The 24676-nt window shown below is 42.8% G+C and overlaps 1 protein-coding gene across 3 annotated transcripts in view; it reads right to left on the minus strand.

The window, feature by feature from the left end:
- Nucleotides 1-24676, minus strand: part of WDTC1 (WD and tetratricopeptide repeats 1) — a 73082-nt gene that overhangs the window by 23341 nt on the left and 25065 nt on the right. For all 3 annotated transcript variants that reach the window (XM_054539279.1, XM_009233158.3, XM_063714111.1), the window contains exons 2-4: nucleotides 22167-22313; nucleotides 20027-20110; nucleotides 878-924 (exon numbers count right to left, since the gene is read on the minus strand). In XM_054539279.1, coding sequence (XP_054395254.1) covers nucleotides 878-924; nucleotides 20027-20110; nucleotides 22167-22214 — 179 coding nt within the window. In that variant the 5' untranslated portion in view covers nucleotides 22215-22313. The remainder of the gene's footprint in view (nucleotides 1-877; nucleotides 925-20026; nucleotides 20111-22166; nucleotides 22314-24676) is intronic.

Here is a 24676-nt window from a genome sequence, read left to right on the forward strand (position 1 = left end):
CATTTCCATTATTCTTTTGTTTTTTTGAAATGGAGTCTCGCTCTGTCCCCCAGGCTGGAGTGCAGTGGCGCGATCTCGGCTCACTGCAAGCTCCGCCTCCCAGGTTCACGCCATTCTCCTGCCTCAGCCTCCCGAGTAGCTGGGACTACAGGTGCCCGCCACCACACCTGGCTAATTTTTTGTTTTTTTGTAGAGACGGGATTTCACCATGTTAGGCAGGATGGTCTCAATCTCCTGACCTCGTGATCCACCCACCTCGGCCTCCCAAAGTGCTAGGATTACAGGCGTGAGCCACTACACCCGGCCAAGAAATTTCCATTATTCTTAAACACATTGGCTTATTAAAAAAACAGGGTTTTGGGCTGGGCGCGGTGGTTCATGCCTGTAATACTAGCACTTTGGGAGGCTGAGGCGGGTGGATTACCTGAGCTCAGGAGTTTGAGACCAGCCTGGGCAACATGGCAAGACCTCGTCTCTACTAAAAATACAAAAAATTAGCCAGGCATGGTGGCGTGTGCCTGTAGTCCCAGTTACTTGGGAGGCTGATTAAGGAGAATCGCTTGAACCTGAAAGACGGAGGTTGCAGTGAGCCAAGATCACGCCATTGCACTCCAGCCTGGGTGACAGAGCGAGACTCTGTCTCTAAAACAAAACAAAACAAAACAGGGTTTGGATGGTCATCCAACTTTCCATCTATCTGAGATTAATTGTTTAATTGTGTTGAAAATTACGGGCTAAGCTGAAGAACAGCAGAAAGCAGCAGTCTCTTTTCATCTGGGTCCACTCTTTTCCTTGGATCCACTCAGGAGGAGCCTTCTTGTTCCACCCTCCTCACTTCCTTCCCCAGCACCCTTCAGGTGCTCTAGCTCATACTTACTCTCCTTTCTCATTCCATTCCAGACAGTTGACACATCCTGAGTGACCCTGGGGGAGCAAATGAAAAGAGACAGGAAGAGAGTTGGTTAGGGGTTCTCCTGGGGAACTCAACACCAAGAAGTGGAACTGAACAGGTAAACCAGTCTTTCCATTTTCAATATTTTCCAAGTGCATGTGAGTGGCCAGAGTGGACTTAAACTGACTAGTGTCTTACAATATATAAAGTACTTTCATATTCATGATCTCACTTGATACTGGGCAATTCTGAGCCATAAAGGACAGGTTTCATTGATCCCGTTTTGCAGAAAAGTAAACTGAAGTTCAGACAGTAGGAAGCAGTAAAAGTGAGATCCAAACACATTTCTGCTTTTACCATTAGAAGGAGTACGTCAGCCAGGCACAGAGGCTCACACCTGTAATCCTAGTGCTTTGGGAGGCTGCCCAATGTGCTTTGGGCAGATTGCTTGAGCTCAGGAGTTGGAATCAACCTGGGCAACATGGCGAAACCCCATCTCTACAAAAAATACAAAAATTAGTTGGGTGTGGTGGCATGTGCCTGTAGTCCAAGCTACTTGGGAGGCTGAGGTTGGGAGGATGACTTGAGCCTGGGAGGTGGAGGCTGGAGTGAGCTGAGATCGCACCGCTGCACTCCAGCCTGGGCAACAGAGCCAGACCGTGTCTCAAACAAAACAAAACAAAAACAGAAAAAGAGATATGTCTGAAACAGTACCTTCAAGGGACATCCTCTCAGTCACAGAAAATTTGCCAGGAAACATTCAATCCAAAGACAGCCAATTAACTAGAAGGCTAATCTTTTATTCACCCCGCATTTTTTTTTTTTTTTTTTTTTTTTTGAGACAGAGTCAGGCTGGAGTGCAGTGGCACAATCTCGGCTCACTGCAACCTCCGCCTCCCGGGTTCACGCCATTCTCCTGCCTCAGCCTCCTGAGTGGCTGAGACTACAGGTGCCTGCCAACACGCCCGGCTAATTTTTTGTATTTTTAGTAGAGACAGGCGTTTCACCATGTTAGCCAGGATGGTCTCGATCTCCTGACCTCGTGATCTGCCCACCTCGGCCTCCCAAAGTGCTAGGATTACAGGCAAGCCACCGCGCCCAGCCTCACCCAGCATATTATTCATCAAGCACCTACTGCATGCCAGGTACTGTTCAGATGGTGGGGGTACAGGAGTATAAAAAACTCCTTGGATCTTCCAGAGCTTAATTCAAATAGGTAGAGCCTGGTGCAGTAAGGTAAATTAGGTCACAGTCTTTATCTTGGGGATTTGAAAAAAAAGAGAGAGAGACTCTGTCTCAAAAAAAAAAATTATAATAAAATAAAAATAAGAAAAAGAAAAAGGAGAGAGATACCAAACAAACCCAGAAAAAAACAGGAATGTCAGGCTTTAGGAACAGGCTTAAAGGATCTTTGAGAACATTTTCTGACTTTCAGGCAAAGCCTGTGATCCAGTTTGTGTAGCTACACATAAAGACCCTCTCTTAACTACAACCCAGTGAGATTCATCATATACACATTTAACGTACCTGCTGACTTCAGGCCTAAACCCTTGTGTAATGAGGCTCAACCTAAAGGGTCAATGTCAAAGAGCATGAAAGTTACAGATATTTAATGAAGCCTCCACAAAAAATGCCAACTAGGAAAGACAGGAAGCAGACAGCCAAGTGCTTCTCTCTAACTTCTTTAAAAACAGCATGAATGAGTCTGAACAAGCAAGATTTAGATTAAAATCCAGCAAAATTAACAGAACACTTACTAAATGCCAGGGTAGATGCTAAGCTTTCACTTTTGTCAATTTATTTAAGCTTCACAATACACATACTTATTACCATGTATTAAGGTTATGTAGGTGCAATATTTTAACAGAATGGAGTAAGTTCTGACAGCAAATAAAACTTTAAAAAATTCCTCACTCACTCTCCATTGACTTAATGATATGTTGTCTTAAAGTCAGAATGATTTGAATATCCAGACATTTCCATAAAGTCTTTTCTTTTGTTCCTTCTTTAATCTAGCTCAATGTTTTCTCAAATTTTAGTGTGCCTAGGAATTACTTATATGGAGTAGTAATAATTATAAGAATAAGTAAACTTAGCTTACTATGTCAGGCCCTGTCCTAAGTACGTCACATAATTACCCTTGAAAATCCATTAAGTTGTCCATAAAATACAACAAATATTGTTTTATGTGTACAAGCTGTATTTCCTTGAGCAAGTTCTTTAACCTCTGTGTCTCAGGCTCTACATCAGTAAAAAAGATAATAATTGTAGATAGCCTCATAGGGTTGTTGTGGGAAACGAACAGTATTTGTAAAGCACTTTGAGTGGTTACTTTGATAGCTGAGTGGCAGAATCAGAAATAAAATCCAAATATGTCTTTTCCATTGCACCAAGAGAGTTCAAGACTTACAGCATAGGCTGGGCATGGTGGCTCACACCAGTAATCTCAGCACTTTGGGAGGCTAGGCAGGAGGATTGCTTGAGCCCAGGAGTTGGAGACTAGTCTGGGTAACATAGTGAGATGCTAGCTCTACAAAAATTTAAAAAATTAGCCAGGTGTGGTGGTGTGCGCCTGTAGTCCCAGCTACTGGGGAGGCTAAGGTGGGAGGATCACTTGAATCCGGGAGGTGGAGGCTACAGTGAGCCATGATCATGTCACTGCACTCCAGCCTGGGCAACAGAGCAAGGCTCTGTCTCACAAAAACAAAAAAAAATCCCAAGAAAGAAAAAATGTAAGCACAGCCCAGTGTGAACTATATTGGAGAAAGAAAAATCCTCCTAAAAGTCATGAAAAGGAGCGATCATATTTCTGGTCGGGCTCCAGCGATCCTCCCACCTCAGCCTCTTGAGTAGCTAGCTGGGACTAGAGATGCATGCCACCACACCTGGTTAATTTTTGTATTTTTTGTAGAGATGGGGTTTCACCATGTTGACCAGGCTGGCTGGATTCGAACTCCTGGGCTCAAGTGATCTGCCTGCCTCAGCCTCTCAAAGTGCTGGGATTATAGGTGTGAGCCACTGTGTCTGGCCTTAATTCAATCTTTTAACAATTATTCAAGTACCTATTATATACTAGGCATTCTTACACATGCAAAGGTTGTTGTGGAAATTAAGAGAACTCTAGTAGGGTAAGAGAGAAAATAAACAAACATACAAATCAGTAAGACGAATTCAGATGGTGCTAAGTGTGATGAATATACGTTATTTATTTTTATTTTTTGAGACAGTGTATTACTGTGTCACCCAGGCTGGAGTGCAGTGGCGCAATCTCAGCTCACTGCAACGTCTGCCTCCCAGGTTCAAGTAATTCTCTGCCTCAGTCTCTCAAGTAGCTGGGGTTACAGGCGCGCATCACTGCGCCTGGCTAATTTTTGTATTTTTAGTAGAGACGGGGTTTTGCCATGTTGGCCAGGCTGGTCTCGAACTCCTGACCTCAGGTGATTCACCCATCTTGGCCTCCCAAGGTGCTGGGATTACAGGCATGAGCCACCACGCCTGGCCTGGGTATACTTTAGACATAGTGGTCAGGGAAAGCCACTCTGAGGAATTAATATTTGAGGTGAAATCTCAATGCTGAGAAGTAGCAAGTTACACAAAGATGTGAAGGAAAAGCATTTCAGGCATATGGAAGAACGAGTATAAAAATAACAGGCCTGATAATGCCAAAGAAACAGAATGAAAGCCAATGTGGTTAGAGCATAGTGATGAAGGGGACAGAGTAAGATGAGCAAGATGGGCTCAGGGAGGTGAGCAGACGCCAGATCCTAAGGGTGTTTTACAGGTCATAGCAAAAAGCTTCATGGGGCCAGGAATTGTGTTGGTCTTATTCACTGCTATATTCTTTTCCCAGTGTCTAGAACATTTCTGTCATATAGTAGGCATTCAATATTTGCTTGAAAATATGACTGAATTAATGAATAGTTCCTAGTTCTGCCCTCTGGTACTTCAATGCATGAGTTTACTCCATCATCTAAAGCAGAGGTCAGCAATCTTTTCTGTAAAGGCTCAGATAGTAAATATTTTAGGTCTTGCAGGCCATATGGTCTATATCACTACTACTCAATTCTACCACTGAATCACTAGAGCAAACATAAGCAATACATAAGTGAGTATGCTGTGTTCCAATAAAACTTTACTTATAAAAACAGGTGGCAATAAATTTGAATTTAAAGCTCATATGGACCAGGTGTGGTGGCTCACGCCTATAATCCCAGCACTTTGGGAGGCTGAGTTGGGCTGATCATTTGAGGTCAGGGGTTTGAGACCAGCCTGGCCAACATGGTGAAACCCCATCTCTACTAAAACACAAAAAAAATTAGCCAGGTGTCATCATGCATGCCTGTAATCCCAGCTACACAGGAGGCTGAGGCAGGAGAATTGCTTGAAACCAGGAAGCGGAGGTTGCGGTGAGCCAAGATCATGCCACTGCACTCCAGCCTGGGCGACAGAGTGAGACTCTGCCTCAAAAAAATTTTTTCAAATTAAAATAAAATAAAGCTCATATGGAAATACCAGAGACCCAGAATAGACAAAACAATCTTGAAAAATGAACAAAGTTGAAAGACTCATACCTCCCAATTTTATAACTTACTACAACGCTACAGCAATCAAAACAGTGTGGTACTGGCATAAGAACAGACATTTAGATCAATGGACTAGAGTTGAGAGTTGATAAATACATCCTTAAATTTATAGTCAATTGATTTCTGATAAAAGTATCAAGACAGGCTGGGAACAGAGGCTTGCACCTATAATCCCAGCTATTTGGGAGACTAAGACAGGAGGATCACTTGAGACTAAGAGTTTGAGAACAGCCTGTGCAACACAGCCAGACTCCGTCTCTTAAAAAAAAAAAAAAAAGAGTGTCAAGCAATTAAGTAGAAGGAAAGAATAGTCTTTTCAGCACATTGTGCCGGGACAAGTGGATGTCCACATGTAAAAGAATGAAGTTGGATCCCTACCTCACACCATACATAAAAATTAATTCAAATGGATCAAAGACCTACATATAAAATCTAAAACTATAAAACTCTTAGAAGAAAACACAGGTGTATATATTCATGACCTTGGATTAGGCAATGTTTTTTAAGACACAACACCAAAAGCACCAGCAACAAAAGAAAAAAAGTTTAGTTGGGCATGGTGGTGTGTGCCTGCAGTCCCAGCTACTCAAGAGGCTGAGATGGGAGGATTGATTGAGCCTTGGAGGGTAAGGCTGCAGCAAGCCATGACTGTGCCACTGCACTCCAGTGAGCGTTACAGAGAGAGATCCCATATCAATTAAAAAAAAAGATAAAACATAAATTGAATTTCATTAAAATTAAAACTTTTATGCAAAGTCACCATTAAAAAATGAAAAGACAACACACAAAGGAAAAGAAACAAAATTTCAAATCATACATATCTTATAACTCAACAACAAAAAAGGGCAACCCAATTAAAAAATGAGTGAAGGATCTGAATAGACATTTCTCCAAAGAAAATACACAAATCTGACAACAAGCACATGAAAACATGGTCAACATCATTAGTCATTAGGGAAAAGAAAATCAAAACCACAATGAGATACCACTTCACATCCACCAGGAGGGCTATAATAAAAAAATTTTTTTCTTTTCTTTTTTTTTTTTTTGAGACGAAATCTCGCTCTGTCACCCAGGCTGGAGTGCAGTGGCGCAATCTCGGCTCACTGCAACCTCCGCCTCCTGGGTTCAAGCAATTCTCCTGCCTCAGCCTCCCAAGTAGCTGGGACTACAGGTGTGTGCCACCACGCCTGGCTAAGTTTTGTATTTTTAGTAGAGATGGGGTTTCACTGTGTTAGCCAGCATGGTCTCGATCTCCTGACCTCGTGATCTGCCTGCTTCGGCCTCCCAAAGTGCTGGGATTATAGGCATGAGCCACCACACCTGGCCTATAATAAAAAATATTGATAATAAGAAGTGTTGGCAAGGATGCAGACAAATTGGAACCCTCACACATTTCTGTTGGGAATGTAAAATGGTGGTACCACTTTGGAAAACAGTTTGGCAGTTCCTCAAAAAAGTTAAACACTGAGTTATCATATGACCCATCAATTCCACCCTTGGGTATATACCAAGAAAAGTGAAGAAAACATGTCCACACAAAAACTGGTACATGAATGTTCATAGCAGCATTATTTATAATAGCCAAAAAATAGAAACAACCACATGTTCCACCAACTGATGAATGGATAGACAGAATGTGGTATATCCAAATGATGGAATGCGATTTGGCCACAAAAAAGAAAAGTACAGATTCATACTATAACATAGATGAATCTTAAAAGCGTTATGCTAAAAAGCCACACACTTTATAATTTCATTTACGTGAAATGTTCAGAATAGGAAAATCCATTGCAACAGAAAATAGATTAGTGTTTTCTGGGGTAGGGCCAGTATGGCAGAAGGAAGTGACTGCTAAGATGGGTAAGAGGTTCCTTTTTGGGGTGATGAAAACATCCTGGAATTAGATAGCAGGGATGGTTGCAAAACTTTGTGAATATAGTTTGTGAACAGTCAAAACCACTCAATTAAATAAAATAACAAACGAGCAAACAGGCGACTTTCTGGATTTGGCCCACTGGCCACAAATAGCTGATCCGGATTTAAAGGACAGTCCTCACGAAAGGAAATCTCTCACAAAATCAGATCCCCACTCCATCTTTTTCTTTCTTTCTTTCTTCCTTCCTTCCTTCTTTCTTTCTTTCTTTCCCTCCCTCCCTCCCTCCCTTCCTTTCTTTCTTTTTTTTGAGACAGAATCTCACTCTGTCGCCCAGGTTAGAGTGCAGTAGTGCAATCTCGGCTCACTGCAACCTCCGCCTCCTGGGTTCAAGCAATTCTCCTGCCTCAGCCTCCCGAGTAGCTGGGATTACGGGTGCCTGCCATCATGCTTGGCTAATTTTTCGTATTTTTAGTAGAGAAGGGGTTTCACCATGTTGGCCAGGCTGGCATCTTTTTCTTTAAACATGACTGTTTAATGAACTTGGTATCTAGTTTACTTCTCTAAAATGGTATTACCTTAAAAAGCTCTGACAAGCCTTTGTTAGAATAAGGTTACACTATGCCCATGGAACTGCTCTGGTCTACCAAAGCTATTCACAAAGGAAATCAATCTAGTTTCATATGACTTGTTTCCATAAATTCATAATTTGAATGTATGCTAAAATGATATAAGAAACAAAATGGAACAAGCAAGCAGGCCAGATTGTAAAGGTGAGATAGATACATAATGTTTGCAATTGTTTAAGGATAATATGAAGAAAACTAATAAAGCAAGAGAATAAATCCGCCAAGCCAGGAACTATCTATTAAGCCATTTTTAAAACAGACACATGGTTGAGGTGGAAAGGATATGAACTCTGGAGCCAGATAAGCCTGATACAAATCTTTTAAATCTTATTTCTACCACTTATATGACCTTAGAAATGCTGAGTTTTACTCTGATTTGTAAAGTGAGATTCCTTTCTTCTTCTCTCTACCATGTGTCTAATACTGTGCCAAGAAATCCCACAAGTGAATGAAATAGCAGGAATCAAAGTGTGATCACAACTTCCAAGGTGATCTTGGAAGATCCCTGGTAATATATACAAAATGAAAGCAAGCAACTCCCCAAAAAAGTGAGGACTGCAGGCCATGGCTGGAATCCCAGGATATTTGGTTCTTGTCCAGTTGTGACAATAAAACTCATGAGATGAGCTGGCACATGTAACTAAAGAGGGATGTGAAATGCTCAGCAAAAATGTCCAAGGAAAGTGGAAAACTGATTGGGTCTTATATACTAGAACGGCTTAAATTAATCCTCGTTAATTTAAATTTAAATTGTTTAATCTCAACCTCCCTTCTGGCTCTCTTACTTGGTTGCTGCCACTACAACAGTTCTTTTGTATTTTATTTTACTTTTAAAAAATATTTTATGGAGATGAGGTCTTGCTGTGTTGCCCAGGCTGTTCTCAAACTCCTGGCCTCAAATGATTCTCCTGACTGCCAAAGTGCTGGGATTATAGGCATGAGCCACTGTGCCCCAGCCAGTTCTTTGTATTTTCTTTCCTTTTTTCTTTATCTCTCTCTCTCTTTTTTTAAGACAGTGTCTCCTTCCGTTGCCCAGGCTGGAGTAAGTGGTATGATCATGGCTCACTGCAGCCTCAACCCCCTACGCTCAAGCAATCCTCCCATGTTAGACTACCTAGTAGCTGGGAGTACGGGCACACACCACCACACCTGGTTAATCTTTGTATTTTTTTGTAGAGATGAGGTCTTGTTATGTTGCCCAGGCTGGTCACAACTCTGGGCTCAAGTGATCCTCCCACCTCAGCCTCCAAAGTGATAGGATTACAGGCGTGAGCCACTATGCTCAGCCCTTTGTATTTTCCCAATGAACAATTTAAACTTTCTATTTTGAAACAATTTCAAACATAAAAAGTTTACAAGAATAGTATAAGAATGCCCATATATACGTTTTACCTAATTGATAAATTAAATAATCTTTTTCCCTCTCCCTCCCTCTCCTCTCTCTCTTTCTACACACGCACGCACACAGACACACACACACACACACACGTGTAAAGTACTTTTTTTTCTGAACCATTTGAGAAATCAGTTGTAGACTTCAGGACCCCTTAACTACTTCAGTGTATAATTCTTAAGAACATTGGTCATTCTTTTATTTAACCAGCGCATATTTATCAAAATCAGAAAATTTAACACTGATACAATACTGTTGTCTAACATATAGTCCATATTCAAATTTCACTAACTGTCCAATAATGTCCATTTTATTTTCCTCATTCAGAATCCAATCCAGGATCACACACTGCATTTGGTTTATGTTTTCTTAATGTCATTAAGAAAATTAGTCACTGGCTGGGCACGGTGGCTCACGCCTGTAATCCCAACACTTTGGGAGGCTAAGGCAGGCAGATCACAAGGTCAGGAGATCAAGACCATCCTGGCTAACATGGTGAAACCTTGTCTCTACTAAAAATAGAAAAAATTAGCTGGGCGTGCTGGCGGGCGCCTGTAGTCCCAGCTACTCGGTAGGCTGAGGCAGGAGAATGGCGTGAACCTGGGAGGCAGAGGTTGCAGTGAGCTGAGATCGTGCCTATGCACTCCAGCCGGGCCGACAGAGCGAGACTCCATCTCAAAAAAAAAAAAAAAAAAAAAAAAGAAAAAGAAAATTAGTCATTTTCTCTGTTTTTTTTTAATCTGAGACAGTTCCTCAGCCCTTTTTTGTTTCCTATGACACTGAAATTTTTGAAGACTATATCAACTTTTGCCCTGTCCCAGGACTAGAATTAGTTATTTCTCCAAGGATCCCTGCTTCCTTTTAATAGAGAATGGTATTTAGAAACTAGTAACCCATAATTACTATGGTATCACTGCTTCTAAATTACCTTTGCGTGGACAGAGCTGGAAATAATAGATAAATACAAATTTCTATATATGTAGTTTATTTTTATTTTTTTTAGAGACAAGGTCTCACTCTGTTGCCCAGGCTGGGGTGTAACGGCGCAATCATAGCTCACTGCCACCTTGACCTCCTGGGCTCAAGTGATTCCCCTGCCTCAACCTCCTGAGTAGCTAGAAATACAGACATGTGTAACCATGCCCAGCTATTTTTTATTTGTGGAGATAGGGATCTCACTATGTTACTCAGGCTGGTCTCCAACTCCTGGCCTCAAGCTATACGTGTTTTTAAAATCATGAGTTTATATTGAAACAGGCTAATTCCAATCCAGTACCTCAGAGTTCTTCCTCGTCTTTCCCTATTCCATATTTGAATTTCTCTTCTACAGTGAGAACTCTGGCTCCCAACAATATTGACTTCTTTATTCAATTCTGTAACATACACAAAGTAGTTACAGAATTGCTACAGCAATACTACTACAAATGACAAATCTACTAAGTAGAGCTCAAGATTTCTTTGAAGTTCATTTTATCTTTACACTGAAAATATATACAAAGTATCATGTTAAAAAATTGGCTGGGCATGGTGGCTCACACCTCATCCCAGCACTGTGGGAGTACTTGGGAGGCCAAGGCGGGATCACTTGAGCCCAGGAGTTTGAGACCAGCCTGGGCAACACAGCAAAACCTTGTCTCTACTAAAAAAAATTTTTTTTTTTTTAAGACAGAGTTTCACTCTTGTTGCCCAGGCTGGAGTGCAATGGCGCGATCTCAGCTCAACACAACCTCTGCCTGCCGGGTTCAAGCGATTCTCCTGCCTCAGCCTCCCAAGCAGCTGGGATTACAGGCGTGCACCACCTCGCACGGCTAATTTTTGTATTTTTAGTAGAGACGGGGTTTCACCACATTGGCCAGGCTGGTCTCGAACTCCCAACCTCAGGTGATCCGCCCGCCTCGGCCTCCCAAAGTGCTGGGATTACAGGAGTGAGCCACCATGCCTGGCCTATTTTTTATTCAAAAAAAAAAAAAAAAAACTTTTAGGCCGGGCACAGTGGCTTATGCCTGTAATCCCAGCACTTTGGGAGGCTGAGGCGGGCGGATCACCTGAGACTGGGAGTTCGAGATCAGCCTGACCAACATGGAGAAACCCCGTCTCTACTAAAAATACAAAAATCACCGGGCATGGTAGCACACGCCTGTAATCCCAGCTGCTTGGGAGGCTGAGGCAGGAGAATCACTTGAACCCAGGAGGCGGAGGTTGTGGTGAGATGAGATCGTGCCATTGCACTCCAGCCTGGGCAACAGAGTGAGACTCCATCTCAAATAAAATAACATAACATAACATAACATAAAACATAACATAACATAAAATTAAAATAAAATAAAATAAAATACAAAAAGTAAATTACATGAGTTAGTTGGCATCCCACTTCCCAACTTTGTTGATTTAATTTTATTTTTTGAAAACGTAAAGTCTCAACATGGTTCTAAAAGTAAACAGGCATGGTGGCTCGCACCTGTAATCCCAACATCTTGGGAGGCTGTGGCAGGCAGGTCACTTGAGGCCAGGAATTTGAGACCAGCCTAGCAAACATGGTGAAACCTTGTCTCTACTCAAAATACAAAAATTAGCTGGGCATGGTGGCAGATGCCTGTCATCCCAGCTACTCAGGAGGTTGAGGCACATGAATTGCTTGAACCCAGGAGGCAGAGGTTGCAGTGAGCCAAGATCATGCCACTGCACTCCAGCCTGGGCAACAGAGACAGGCTCTGTCTCAAAATAAAAATAAAATAAATAAAAGTAAAAACTACAAAAAGGTCCACAGAAGAGTTACTCACCTTTCTCTACCCTTCTACCTTATACCTCCCACCCGCTGGAGTGACCAATTTCATTAGTTTCTCCTTATCCATCCTGTGCTTCTGTTTACAAAAACCATACAGATGCATATATCAATTCTTATTCTCCCTCCTTTGTTACACCAAAATTGGCAAAAATTATATTAAAATGGCCCTCAAGCATATGGAATATATATTAAACTTCATTCATAAGAGAAATGTAACTTAAAACTATACTGAGACACTTTTCACTAGTTAGAATGATAAAAAAATTCAAAAGCTCAACCACACAGTCTACTGATGAGTTATGGAGAAACAGGCACATTCATGCATTGCCAGTGGGAAGACAAAATGGTGCAACTCCCATGCTGAAGAATTTGGCAACATCTGTTTTTTGTTTGTTTTTTTGTTTGTTTGTTTTTGAGATAGGATCTTACTCTGTTTCCTAGGCTGTTTTATTATTTTAATTTTTAATTTTTTGAGGGAGAGTCGCTCTGTTGCCCAGGCTGGAGTGCAGTGGCACAATCTTGGCTCACCGCAACCTCCACATCCTCCCAGGCTCAAGCGATTGTTGTGCCTCAGGCTCCCAAGTAGCTGGGACCACAGGGGTGTGTCACCACCCCTGGCTAATTTTTGTATTTTTAGTAGAGGTGGGGTTTCACCATGTTAGCCAGGCTGGTCTCGAACTCCTGAGCTCAAGTAATCCGCCTGCCTTGGCCCCCCAAATTGCTGGGATTACAGCACTTGCCCTAATTATACCTCTTAAATGTCTCTCAAATCCACTGACTTCTCTCCATCCAAATTACTGTTATTTTAGTTCAGGTAACCCATCACCTCTTCCTGAATCACTGTCATAACCTCTTAACTGGTTCTGCCTGTCTCCAGTTTAAACACCTGCAATCTATTCTTCATTTTGAAGCCAACATTAATTTTTTAAAAAGCATAACTCTGCCCAGGCATGGTGGCTCATGTCTGTAATCCCAGCACTTTGCGAGGCCAAGGTGGGTGGACTACAAGAGCCTAGGGGTTCAAAACCAGCCTGGGCAACACGGTAAAACCCTATTTCTAACTAGCTGGGCATGGTGGTGCATGTCTGTAGTCCCAGCTACTCAGGAGGCTGAGGTAGGAGGATCACCCAAAGCCCAGGAGGTCAAGGCTATCGTGAGCCACGATCGCACCACTGCACTCCAGCCTGGGTGACAGAGCAAGACCCTGTCTCAAAAACAACAACAACAACAACAACAAAAAAGGCCGGGCGCGGTGGCTCATGCCTGTAATCCCACCACTTTGGGAGGCCGAGGCGGGCGGATCACAAGGTCAGGCGTTCAAGACCAGCCTGGCCAATATGGTGAAACGTCGTCTTTACTAAAAATACAAAAATTAGCCAGGAGTGGTGGTGCACACCTGTAGTCCCAGCTACTCAGGAGGCTGAGGCAGAATTCCTTGAACCCAGGAGGCGGAGGTTACAGTAAGCCGAGATTGTGCCACTGCACTCCAGCCTGGGTGACAGAGCAATTCCATCTCAAAAAACAAAACAAAACAAAACAAAACAAAAAAACTCTGATCATGTCGCTCTTATGGTCAAAACCATTCAAGGACTCTCCATTGTCCACAGTCTTCCACGTACCTTACAACATCCTTCATTACAAATAGCCCATCCACACTTACCTCACCAACCTCATTTCTCATCCCTCTTCCACTTGGACTTTGTGACTAATTGTTCTCTTGAACTGAGTATTCTCTATTCTCTCTCTCTATTCTCTCTTGCCACACTCATATGTTAGCCTAACATATTTACTGTTTTGTACTTTTTTTTTTTTTTGAGGCAGTCCCACTCTGTTGTCCAAGTTGGAGTGCAGTGGTGTGATCATGGCTCACTGCAGCCTCAACCTCCTGGGCTCAAGCGATCCTACTGCTTCAGCCTCCCAAGTAGCTGGGACTCTAGGCATGTGCCTCCACACCTGGCTGATTTTTTTTTGGAGAAACAAGGCCTCCTTATGTTACCCAGGCTGGTCTTGAACTCCTTTCAGGACTCGCCATCCTCTCATCTCAGCCTCCCAAAGTGTTGGGATTTACAGTCATAAGCCACTGCACCCAGCCTACATTTTTAATTTTAAAAAGTATCTTGGGCTGGGCGCAGTGGCTTACACCTGTAATCCCAGCACTTTGGGAGGCTGAGGAGGGTGGACCACCTGAGGTCAGGAGTTCAAGACCAGCCTGGCCAACATAGTGAAACCCCATCTCTACTAAAAATACAAAAATTAGCTGGGTGTGGTGGCGTGCACCTGTAGTCCCAGCTACTTGGGAGGCTGAGGCAGGAGAATCACTTGAACCCGGGAGACAAAGGTTGCAGTGAGCCAAGATTGTGCCACTGCACTCCAGCCTGAGCGACAGAGTGAGACTGTCTCAAAAAAACTAAAAAATCGGCTAGGCACAGTGGCTCACACCTGTAATCCCAGCACCTGGGAGGCCAAGGTGGGTGAATCACAAGGTCAGGAGTTCGAGACCAGCCTGACCAACATGGTGAAACCCCACCTCTACTAAAAATACAAAAATTAGCCAGGCATGGAGGCACGCGCCTGTAATCCCAGCTACTCGGGAGGCTGGGGCAGGAGAATCACTTGAACCTGGGAGGCAGAGGTTGCAGTGAGCCAAGATCGCGCCACTGCACTCCAGCCTGGGTGACAGGGCAAGACTCCGTCACAAAACACACACACACACACACACACAAAAAAAAAAAAACCTAAAAACTTAAATAATAAAAAAAAGGTATCTTGAAAGCCAATCTGTGATCTCTCTGGCCTATCATTCTGCACTCATCTGTGAAATCTCTCTTTTTTTATGTTTTCATTTTTGATGGTATAGAGACAGGGGTCTTGCCATGTTGCCCAGGCTGGTCTCGAACTCCTGAGCTCAAGCGATCCGCCTGCCACAGCCTCACAAAGTACTGAGATTACAGGAGTGAGCCACCATACCTCGCCTGTGAAATTTCTCAAAATGATGATGAACACATTGGGGTTTGAAAGAGAGTATTTGTTGAGCATTATGTTTGATATAAGACTGAAGGAGTATGATAGGAGCAAAAGTTGGTACAAACACCATGGAAGGCAATTTTGGTAATATTTATCAAAATCACAGATGCGTATATCCTCTGACCTACAAATTCCACCCCAGGTATTCATCTGATAGAGATATAACCGCATGTGCCAAATGATGTCATAAGGAATAACCTTGTACATGCAAAAAATTGTAAGTAATCTACATGTTTATTGGTATGGATAATTTAAGTAAATTATGGGTCCACATACACAACAGAACACTCTGAACCATGAAAGAGTTAGAAATTAGAAATATCTTATGTATGAATATGGCAAAATTATGAAAGTATCTTTTTAAAGATACTTCACTGTTTTAGAAGTATTTTTTTAGTAAGTTGTCGATTTTCTTACTGAAACAGTAAATATGTTAGGCTAACATTTGTGAGAAAAGGTAAGAATTTTATGCATAAAATTCCTCTGAAAGGATACTAAAACTCATTATATTAGTTGATTCCATGTAAGTGGATTAGGTAGCTGGGAAAAATAATGAGGAGATGACTTTTTAAACTTTTGAATTTGAACCATATGAATGTTGACCTATTAAAAAATAAGGTGAGTGGATCACTTGAGGACAGGAGTTTGAGACCAGCCTGGCCAACTTGGCAAAACTCCATCTCTAGCAAAATAAAAAAATTAGCTGGGTGTGGTGGCACACGCCTGTAATCCCAGCTACTCAGAAGGCTGAGGCATGAGAATTGCTTCAGCCCAGGAGGCAGAGGTTGCACTGAGACGAGACTGGCCACTGCACTACAGCCTAGGCGACAGAGTGAGGCCCTGTTGCCAAAAAAAAAAAAAAAAAAGAAAGTAATCCAAGTTAACTTGGAGGCTTTTTGAACTGTCAGCTCTGTAGGTACCAATTCTATCAACATACAGGAAGGGTAACAAATATCAAGACTAGCTAAAGTCTGAATTTTAAACGGACATAAAATGTAAACTATAAAGTCAAAAAGTAAAAATCAGACCAGATTATTAAGGCAGAAGCTAGAGAAATCGCATGGTTGAATAGGGATAAGGTTATGAAAGCTAACTCTAATGTGGAAAATCAAAAAAGCCAATCACACCAACAGGTTTTTATTGAGCATCTACTAAATGTTTGACACTATGTCATAATAGTTCTCTTTCAGCTTCCTTTTGCATTTTTCAAAAGCATACAGAGTAGAAAGTTGGAAAACCCAGGAAAAAATGTTTTGCCCAGATCGTAAAGAAAACATAACCAGTAACCACCAAAAGGCAGGAGCTTTTACTGTTGATTTTCCCTCTTATCCTACCCTTACCTCCCACTAATCACCTTTTCTTAATGCCAGAGATAACCTATTATTGACAAACATGAGGTCCATATGTGACAATGATAGAAATAAAACAGGGAAGGAAATGACTGAAGAAGTTTTAAATAGCTAGATGCCATCAAATCAGCATCTTGGGACTGGCATCTTAGGAAACTTTAAGAGCTTTCCATAAATAACAACAATAATAGCAGCTAATGTTTGTTGTATGCCATGGACTTATACAATCTACTGGACACTGTGCTAGGTCCTTTACATAAATTAACTGACTTACACCTAAGAGACATTATTTTACAGATGAAGAAATGGCCTTTAGAAGTTAAACGACTTCTCCAAGTTCACATTGCTTATAGAGGTATTTTAATTACTATTTGGGGTAATGCAAATAGTATTCCCTCCAACTCCAAACCAGGAAAGAGGAAAAGAGATGGCTTTTTGAGAGTTAGACTGTAAAAATCAACACATTTGAGCTTTTTCTCCTCCTTGGCTACCGTGATACCATGTTCTCCTCAGACCTCTATGGCTATTCTTTCTGTCTTCAGTGGGTAGAGGAAGAGGAAAAGTAGGTACTCTCTAAATGCTGAAACACCTTGGTTCTTGGTCCTGGACCCTTTTCTTGCTCCTCCTGCTTTTCCCCCGGGTGATATTATTCAGGCATCCCATTCCATGGCTCTATAGAGCAGTGGTTCTTAACATTTTCAGTTTCAGGACCCCTTTATGCTATTAAAAATTACTGACGATCCCTAAGAGCTTTTGTTTATATGGGTGATATCTGTCATATTTATCATATTAGAAATTTATCATATTAGAAATTAAAACAATTTTTTTCTGAGATGGAGTTTTGTGCTTGTTGCCCAGGCCTGGACTGCAATGGCAAGATCCTGGCTCACTGCAACCTCCACCTCCGGGGTTCAAGCAATTCTCCCGCCTCAGCCTCCCAAGTTGCTGGGATTACAGGCACGCACCACCATGGCCGACTGATTTTTGTATTTTTTTGTAGAGATGGGCTTTCTCCATGTTGGTCAGGCTGGTCTCAAACTCCTGACCTCAGGTGATCCGCCCGCCTCAGCCTCCCTAAGTGCTGGGATTACAGGTGTGAGCCACTGCGCCCAGCAATTTTTTTTTTTTTAAACAGGGTCTCACTCTGTCACCCAGGCTGGAGTGCAGTGGCACAATCACAGCTCACTGCAGCCTTAACCTCCTGGGCCCAAGCGATTCTCCCATTTTAGCCTCCGAAACAGTTGGGACAAGTATGCACCACCATGCTTGGCTAATTCATTTTTTAAAAAATGTTTAGTAGAGACAAGGTCTCGCTATGTTGCCCAGGCTGGCATATTATTAATTCGCTAAAAAACAACAATAAAAAACACATTTTAAATGAAATAACTGTATTTTCCAAGGCAAAGAATTTAATGAGAAGAGTGGCATTGTTTTACATTTTTGCAAACTTCTTTAATGTCTAGTTTAATGGAAGACCAGTAGAGTCTCTGCTTTTATATTCAGCCCATTGCAATGTCATTTTTGGTTGAAATATATGAAAAAAATCCAGCCTCACAAAGAAGCTGGAATTGGAAGGAATATTTGAATAGCCTTTTCAGGTAACTGTGTATATCTTTCTTTGATACTATGCCAAAACTCAACAAGTACTAATTTCTTTTAAGATTACAGTGTGGGCTAGGCACAGTAGCTCACACCTGTAATCCAAGCACTTTGGGTGGTTGAGGCAGGTGAATGGCTTGAGCTCAGGAGTTTGAGACCAGCCTGGGCAACATGGTGAAACCTTGTCTCTACAAAAAAATACAAAAATTAGCTGGGCATGGTGGCATGTATCTGTAATCCCAGCTATTCAGGGGGCTGAGGCAGGAGGATCACTTGAGCCCAGGAAGTTGAGGCTGCAGTGAGCCATGATGGCACCACTGCATTCCAGCCTGGGCAACAATGCAAAACACTGTTTCAAAAAAAAAAAAATTAGATTCAAAATGTGATCTTGGCTGGGTGAGGTGGCTCACGCCTGAATTCCCAGCACTTTGGGAGGCCAAGGTGAGAGACCTGTTTGAGGTCAGGAATTGGAGATCAGCTTGGGCAACACGGCAAGACCCCAACTCTACCAAAAACAAAACAAAACAAAAGACCCACAAAACACATGATGTTGAGGAAGAAAAGAGAATGGAACTAACATTATGGAGTCTCTACGTCAGACACAATGAAAAAGCTGAATTTCTGGACCAAAGGTCTGGCCTATCCATGGACTGGACAGGACAGACTTGAACAAGCATTTTGGTTTTTGGTTTTGTGTTTTTTTTTAAACATTTTATTATTTTATTTTAATTTTTAGAGACGAGGTCTTGCTATATTGCTCAGGCTGGACTTGAACTCCTGGGCTCAAGCAATCCTGTCTCAGCCTCCCAAATAGCTGGGACTATAGGCATGTGTCAATGAACCTGGCTTTCTTTTATTTTTTTCTTTTCTGAGACAGAGTCTCACTCTGTTGTCCAGGATGGAGTGCAGTGGCACTATCTTGGCTCACTGCAACTTCCGCCTCCTGGGTTCAAGCAATTCTCGTGCCTTAGCCTCCCAAATAGCTGGGATTACAGGCATGCACCACCATGCCTGACTAATTTTGTATTTTTAGTAGAGTTGAGATTTCACCATGTTGGCCAGGCTGGTCTCAAACTCCTGACCTCAAGTGATCCACCCTCCTTGACCTCCCAAAGTGCTGCGAATACAGGCATGAGCCGGTCTTTTTTTTTTTAAATACCTATTCTCAGTCTACATCCCTACAGCATTGCTTTGATGCTAAAATAAGAAAGTGTGTGTGTTTGTGTGTGTGTGTGCACGTATACATTATGTGTATATGTATATGAAAACAGTATAAATTCTATATTCCTATATACAAGTAGGAATCTGTATTCACTGCCCAAGCCAATAGTAAAAATAGTGGTATGGAACTGAACAAACTTTTTTAAAGCACAAAGCAAATAATATGTCCAAAAAAATAATTTAAGGCCAGGCGCGGTGGCTCACACCTGTAATCCCAGTGGGAGGCCAAGGCGGGTGGATCACGAGGCCAGGAGATCAAGACCATCCTGGCTAACATGTTGAAACCCCGTCTCTACTAAAACTATAAAAAGTTAGCCGGGCATGGTGGCAGGCGCCTGTAGTCCCAGCTACTCGGGAGGCTGAGGCAGGAGAATGGCGTGAACCCGGGAGGCGGAGCTTGCAGTGAGGGAGATCGCGCCACTGCACTCCAGACTGGGTGACAGAGCGAGACTCCATCTCAAAAAATAAAATAAAATAAAAAAATAATAATTTATACGTGACTATGTCAATTGCTGATCTTGATTCAGATTTAGCTGTCTACTGAAGGAGAAGTAACTGTCAGATATGGCCTGCAGAGAAACACTTGTTTACGCCTTGATAAGGCCAAGAGGATTTCTGCAGGCAGAGAATAGACAGCAGGCCATCTGCATCTAGGGTGTAAACTGGATCTCTTACCTGCAGCTCTGCTTCCAGGCCCAGCCGCCGGATAAAGGGGTCAGTGACATGGTAGCGCCGCTCAAAGCTCAGGGCACCCCGCTCCTAGGGGACAGAAACAAATTCGTGATTTCATTGATTCAATTAAATATGATTTATTATGTGCCTATTATATATCCAGCCCTTTCCTGGGCACCACAGGAGCTAAAGAAGACAGCAAGGAACTGGCCTACAGGACTTTGTATTATTCTTGGGCAAGGATTAGAGAAGAATTGAAGACAGTAGTATATAATTAAGCAGTAAGTTGTGCTTTTTTTTTTTTTTTTAAAGAAAGCAAGAAATTTTTAAAAAGGAAAGAAGAAAAATTGGAAACAACAATAGGGAATAGTTCCATATTTAGGTTGGACAGGGTGGGCATCATCTTTAGGACACATATTGCACACAAAGGGAAAAAAAAACCCTGCTGATTCTGTGCCTCTAGGAAATGGCTCCTGTCTTTGAGGACCACTCAGTCTAATGAAATCACACACAAAAAACTTCCACAAATGGACAAAGCTAAAAGGATTCAGGGGCTGGGCATGGTGGCTCATGCCTGTAATCCCAGTACTTTGGGACGCCAAGGAGGGCAGATCACCTGAGGTCAGGAGTTCAAGACCAGCCTGGCCAACATGGTATAACCCCATCTCTACTAAAAATACAAAATTAGCCAGGCATAGTGACACGTGCCTGTAATCCCAGCTACTCGGGAGGCTGAGGCAGGAGAATCACTCAAACCCGGGAGGTGGAGGTTGCAGTGAGCCAAGATCATGCCACTGCACTCCAGCCTGGGCAACAAGAGCAAAACTCTGCCTCAAAAAATAAAAATAAGAATAAGATAAATAAAAGGATTCAGGGATGCAGGGAAAAATACATAAATATGCCAAGTACATGGCTCATGTAGAGGCACATACTCTATCCTTCTAAATGGTGACCACAGCTTATGCTGCATGCCACTTGATTTTTTAAAAATTTTTAGTTAAAAATTTTTTTAGGTCAGGCATGGTGGCTCACGCCTGTAATCCCAGCACTTTGGGAGGACAAGGCGGGTGGATCACGAGGTCAGGAGATCAAGATCTCCTGAGTAACACGATGAAACCCCCTCTCTACTAAAAATACAAAAAATTAGCTGGGCGTGGTGGCACGTGCCTGTAGTCCCAGCTACTTGGGAGGCTGAGGCAAGAGAATCGCTTGAACTTGGGAGGCAGAGGTTGCAGTGAGCTGAGATCACACCATTGCACTCCAGCCTGGGCAACAGAGCGACACTCCGTCTCAAAAAAAAAAAAAAAAAAAAAAAAAATTTTTTTTTTAGTACTTTTTAGCACTTAACTTGTCAAAGAACTTTCTCAAGCTCATTCAGATTTCATTCTCAAGGTCAGCCTACAGGCAGACAGCCATTATCATCATTTAACAACATAAAACTGAGGCACAGGAGGTAAAATGACTAAAGACCTATAGTTAGTTAATTAGGGCAGTGGTGAGATGAAGCTCCTGACTCCAGCTGGGGATTCTTACCAGCGCTGGAGCACATCATGCCTTGGTTTAATCTATTCCATTAAACCTCTATGGCTCCTTTTCTGAGGGTTTCTCTAACAAAGCCTGGGGCTACTTCACTAACTGAACTTGACTGCCCAGTCATCCATTTATCTCACAAGTATCAGAGTGTCTTCTACATACAAACTGCAGAGGACAGGCTTCAGCACAGGAGAGCCTCAAAGAGAATACAAGCTGAACTGGGACTAATACTCTCCCAGGATCTCTTACATATACAACTTGGCAGCTGGAGCAACATGAAGAAGTTGTATTTGCTCTTGTGCACCACCTGCCCAACACAAGGATGTGTATGTATCTGCACGACACATTGACAGCTCCCCTCCCTTGCCAGCCTGCATTAATCTCAGCAGCCCAGGCACAAGTATGTGGACAGAGTCTCCATGAAATCCATGTTCTTAGACAATACAAGATGGAGAGAAAGAGACCTTGATTCTAGTCCTGGGTCTGCCACTAACTAGCTATGTGACTTTAGGCAAGTCACAGACTATAGATTTCAGTTTTTTCATCTGTAAAATCAATCTGTGGGAAAGAAAGGATCTCATGATCTGGTTCAGAAGTCTGGGCTGCTTACCTTGATCTGCCTACGGATGAGGTCTCTAGTTATGTTGACTTTTGCCATCTTTTCTTAATGGTTCAATAGAAGGAAGCTATAAAAGGATCTTCAGGACCCCTGAGCATTCCAGCCAAGCCCAGGTCCACAAAATACACATTTAATTACCTGGGGAAAAAAAAATCATCAAACTTTGGAGGATGGGATAATAAGGTGACTCCTAAGACCTAATTCCACCCCTAAAACAGCCCACCCAGTGAACTGGCCCTTGCCTGTCATTTGTGGCATGGTGGGCTGGCCCTGCTCCATAGTGTTGAAAAACCTCTGGAATGGGTGAAGTGGGTGGGGAGAACAGTAGCACAGTCCCAACAAGCATTGGAACAAACACGGAAGGAATGTTATGCTTCATCAGAAAATGGCAGGTTGGGTACAAGCATGAAGGATAATGGTAGCATATCCTTAAAGTTAGAACAAGGCAAAGCTAGAAAGACATCAAGTTTCACTTGCTCAGTAGGCATCTGTGGCAGCTCGTCTGAACTTTTAGTTATGCTTCAAATCTCTGATCCTCAGCTTGGCTCTCCCCGAAACCAAATCAATATCACAGACAGAAATCTCAAGCCTCCAGTAGATTGACAGAATCAAACAGTGTAAAGGAAATGTAATGGTGACCGTGTCCAAGACCCAACCTAATAAAGAAATCCTTCTTTAACATCCTCGTAAGGCCGGGCGCGGTGGCTCACGCCTGTAATCTCAGCACTTTGGGAGGCCGAGGTAGGCAGATCACAAGGTCAGGAGATCGAGACCATCCTGGCTAACATGGTGAAACCCCGTCCCTACTAAAAATACAAAAAAATTAGCTGGGCGTGGTGGTGGGTGCCTGTAGTCCCAGCTACTCGGAAGGCTGAGGCAGGAGAATGGCGTGAACCTGGGAGGCGGAGCTTGCAGTGAGCCGAGATTGCGCCACCGCACTCCAGCCTGGGTGACAGAGCAAGACTGCATCTCAAAACAAAACAAAACAAAAAAACAAAAACAAAAAACAAACAAAAAAACATCCTGGTAGGTAGGCTTTTAGTCTCACTACTCTTTTTTCTTTTTGAGACAGGGTCTCACTCTGTCACCCAAGCTGCAGTGCAGTGGCATGATCATGGCTCACTGTAGCCTCAACTTCCAAGGCTCAAGTGATCCTCCCATCTCAGCCTCCTGAGTAACTGAGATCACAGATGCACACCACCTCTCCCAGCTAATTTTTTCTTTTTTCTTTTTTTTTTTTTTTTTGTAGAGATGGAGTCTCGCCATCTTGCTGAAGCTGGTATTGAAATCCTGGGCTCAAGAGATCTGCCTACCTCAGCTTCCCAAAGTGCTGGGATTACAGGCATGAGCCACTGCACCTGGCCTAGCCTTACCACTTGTTGAAGCAACCTATTCCTGTGTTATACAACTCTGATTGTTAAAAATAATAAGCAATTCTATTTCTGAGGATTTGCCATAAGAAAAAGAAAAGTCAGGTGTGGTGGTGCAGTGCTGTGCACCTGTAGTCCCAACTACTCAGGAGGCTGAGACAGGAGAATCACTTGAGCCCAGGAGTTCAAGTCCTCCTTGGGCAACATAGCGACACTCTGCCTCTAAAAAAGGAAAACAATTTTATCGTAAGAAAACTCAAAATATGGCTGGGCACAGTGGCTCATGCCTGTAATCCCAGCACTTTGGGAGGTTGAGGTGGGAGGACTACTTGAAGCCAGGTGTTAGAGACCAGCCTGGGCAGCAAAGCGAGACCTTATCTATACCAACAACAACAACAACCAAAAAAAAAAAAAAAAAGTTGGGCATGGTGGCATGTGCCTGTAGTCCCAGCTACTCAGGAGGCTGAGGTGGGAAGATCACTTGAGCCCGGGAGTTTGAGGCTGCAGTGAGCTATGATGACACCACTGCACTCCTGCCTGGGTGACAGAACAAGACCCTGTCTCTAAACAAATTAAAAATAAGTAAAATAATAAAAAGAAAACAATGGCTCTCTTTGGTTAATGATACGGCTTTTTCTACTTTTTAATATTTTCAAAATTATTCTATAAAAGCACACTAATTTGTAATCAGATTTAAAAATACTAGACTTTCTTTTTTTTTTGAGACAGAGTCTTGCTGTCACCCAGGCTGGAGTGCAGTGGCACGATCTCGGCTCACTGCAGGCTCCGCCCCCCGGGGTTCACGCCATTCTCCTGCCTCAGCCTCCTGAGTAGCTGGGACTACAGGTGCCCGCCACCACGCCCGGCTAATTTTTTGTAGTTTTAGTAGAGACGGGGTTTCACAGTGTTACCCAGGATGGTCTCGATCTCCTGACCTTGTGATCCACCTGCCTTGGCCTACCAAAGTGCTGGGATTACAGGCATGAGCCACCGTGCCCGGCCAAAAATACCAGACTTTCAAGGAAAGTTCTGCCTCCTGTCATTTTCACCTTTTAGTCCTGGTTCCACCTCTGAAGCCACACAGAAGTTTAGTCTTTCTTCCTAATGATGGCCCTTTGTGCTCAGAAGACG

This window comes from Pongo abelii, chromosome 1 (assembly GCF_028885655.2).
Source record: "Pongo abelii isolate AG06213 chromosome 1, NHGRI_mPonAbe1-v2.0_pri, whole genome shotgun sequence".
NCBI lineage: Eukaryota > Metazoa > Chordata > Mammalia > Primates > Hominidae > Pongo > Pongo abelii.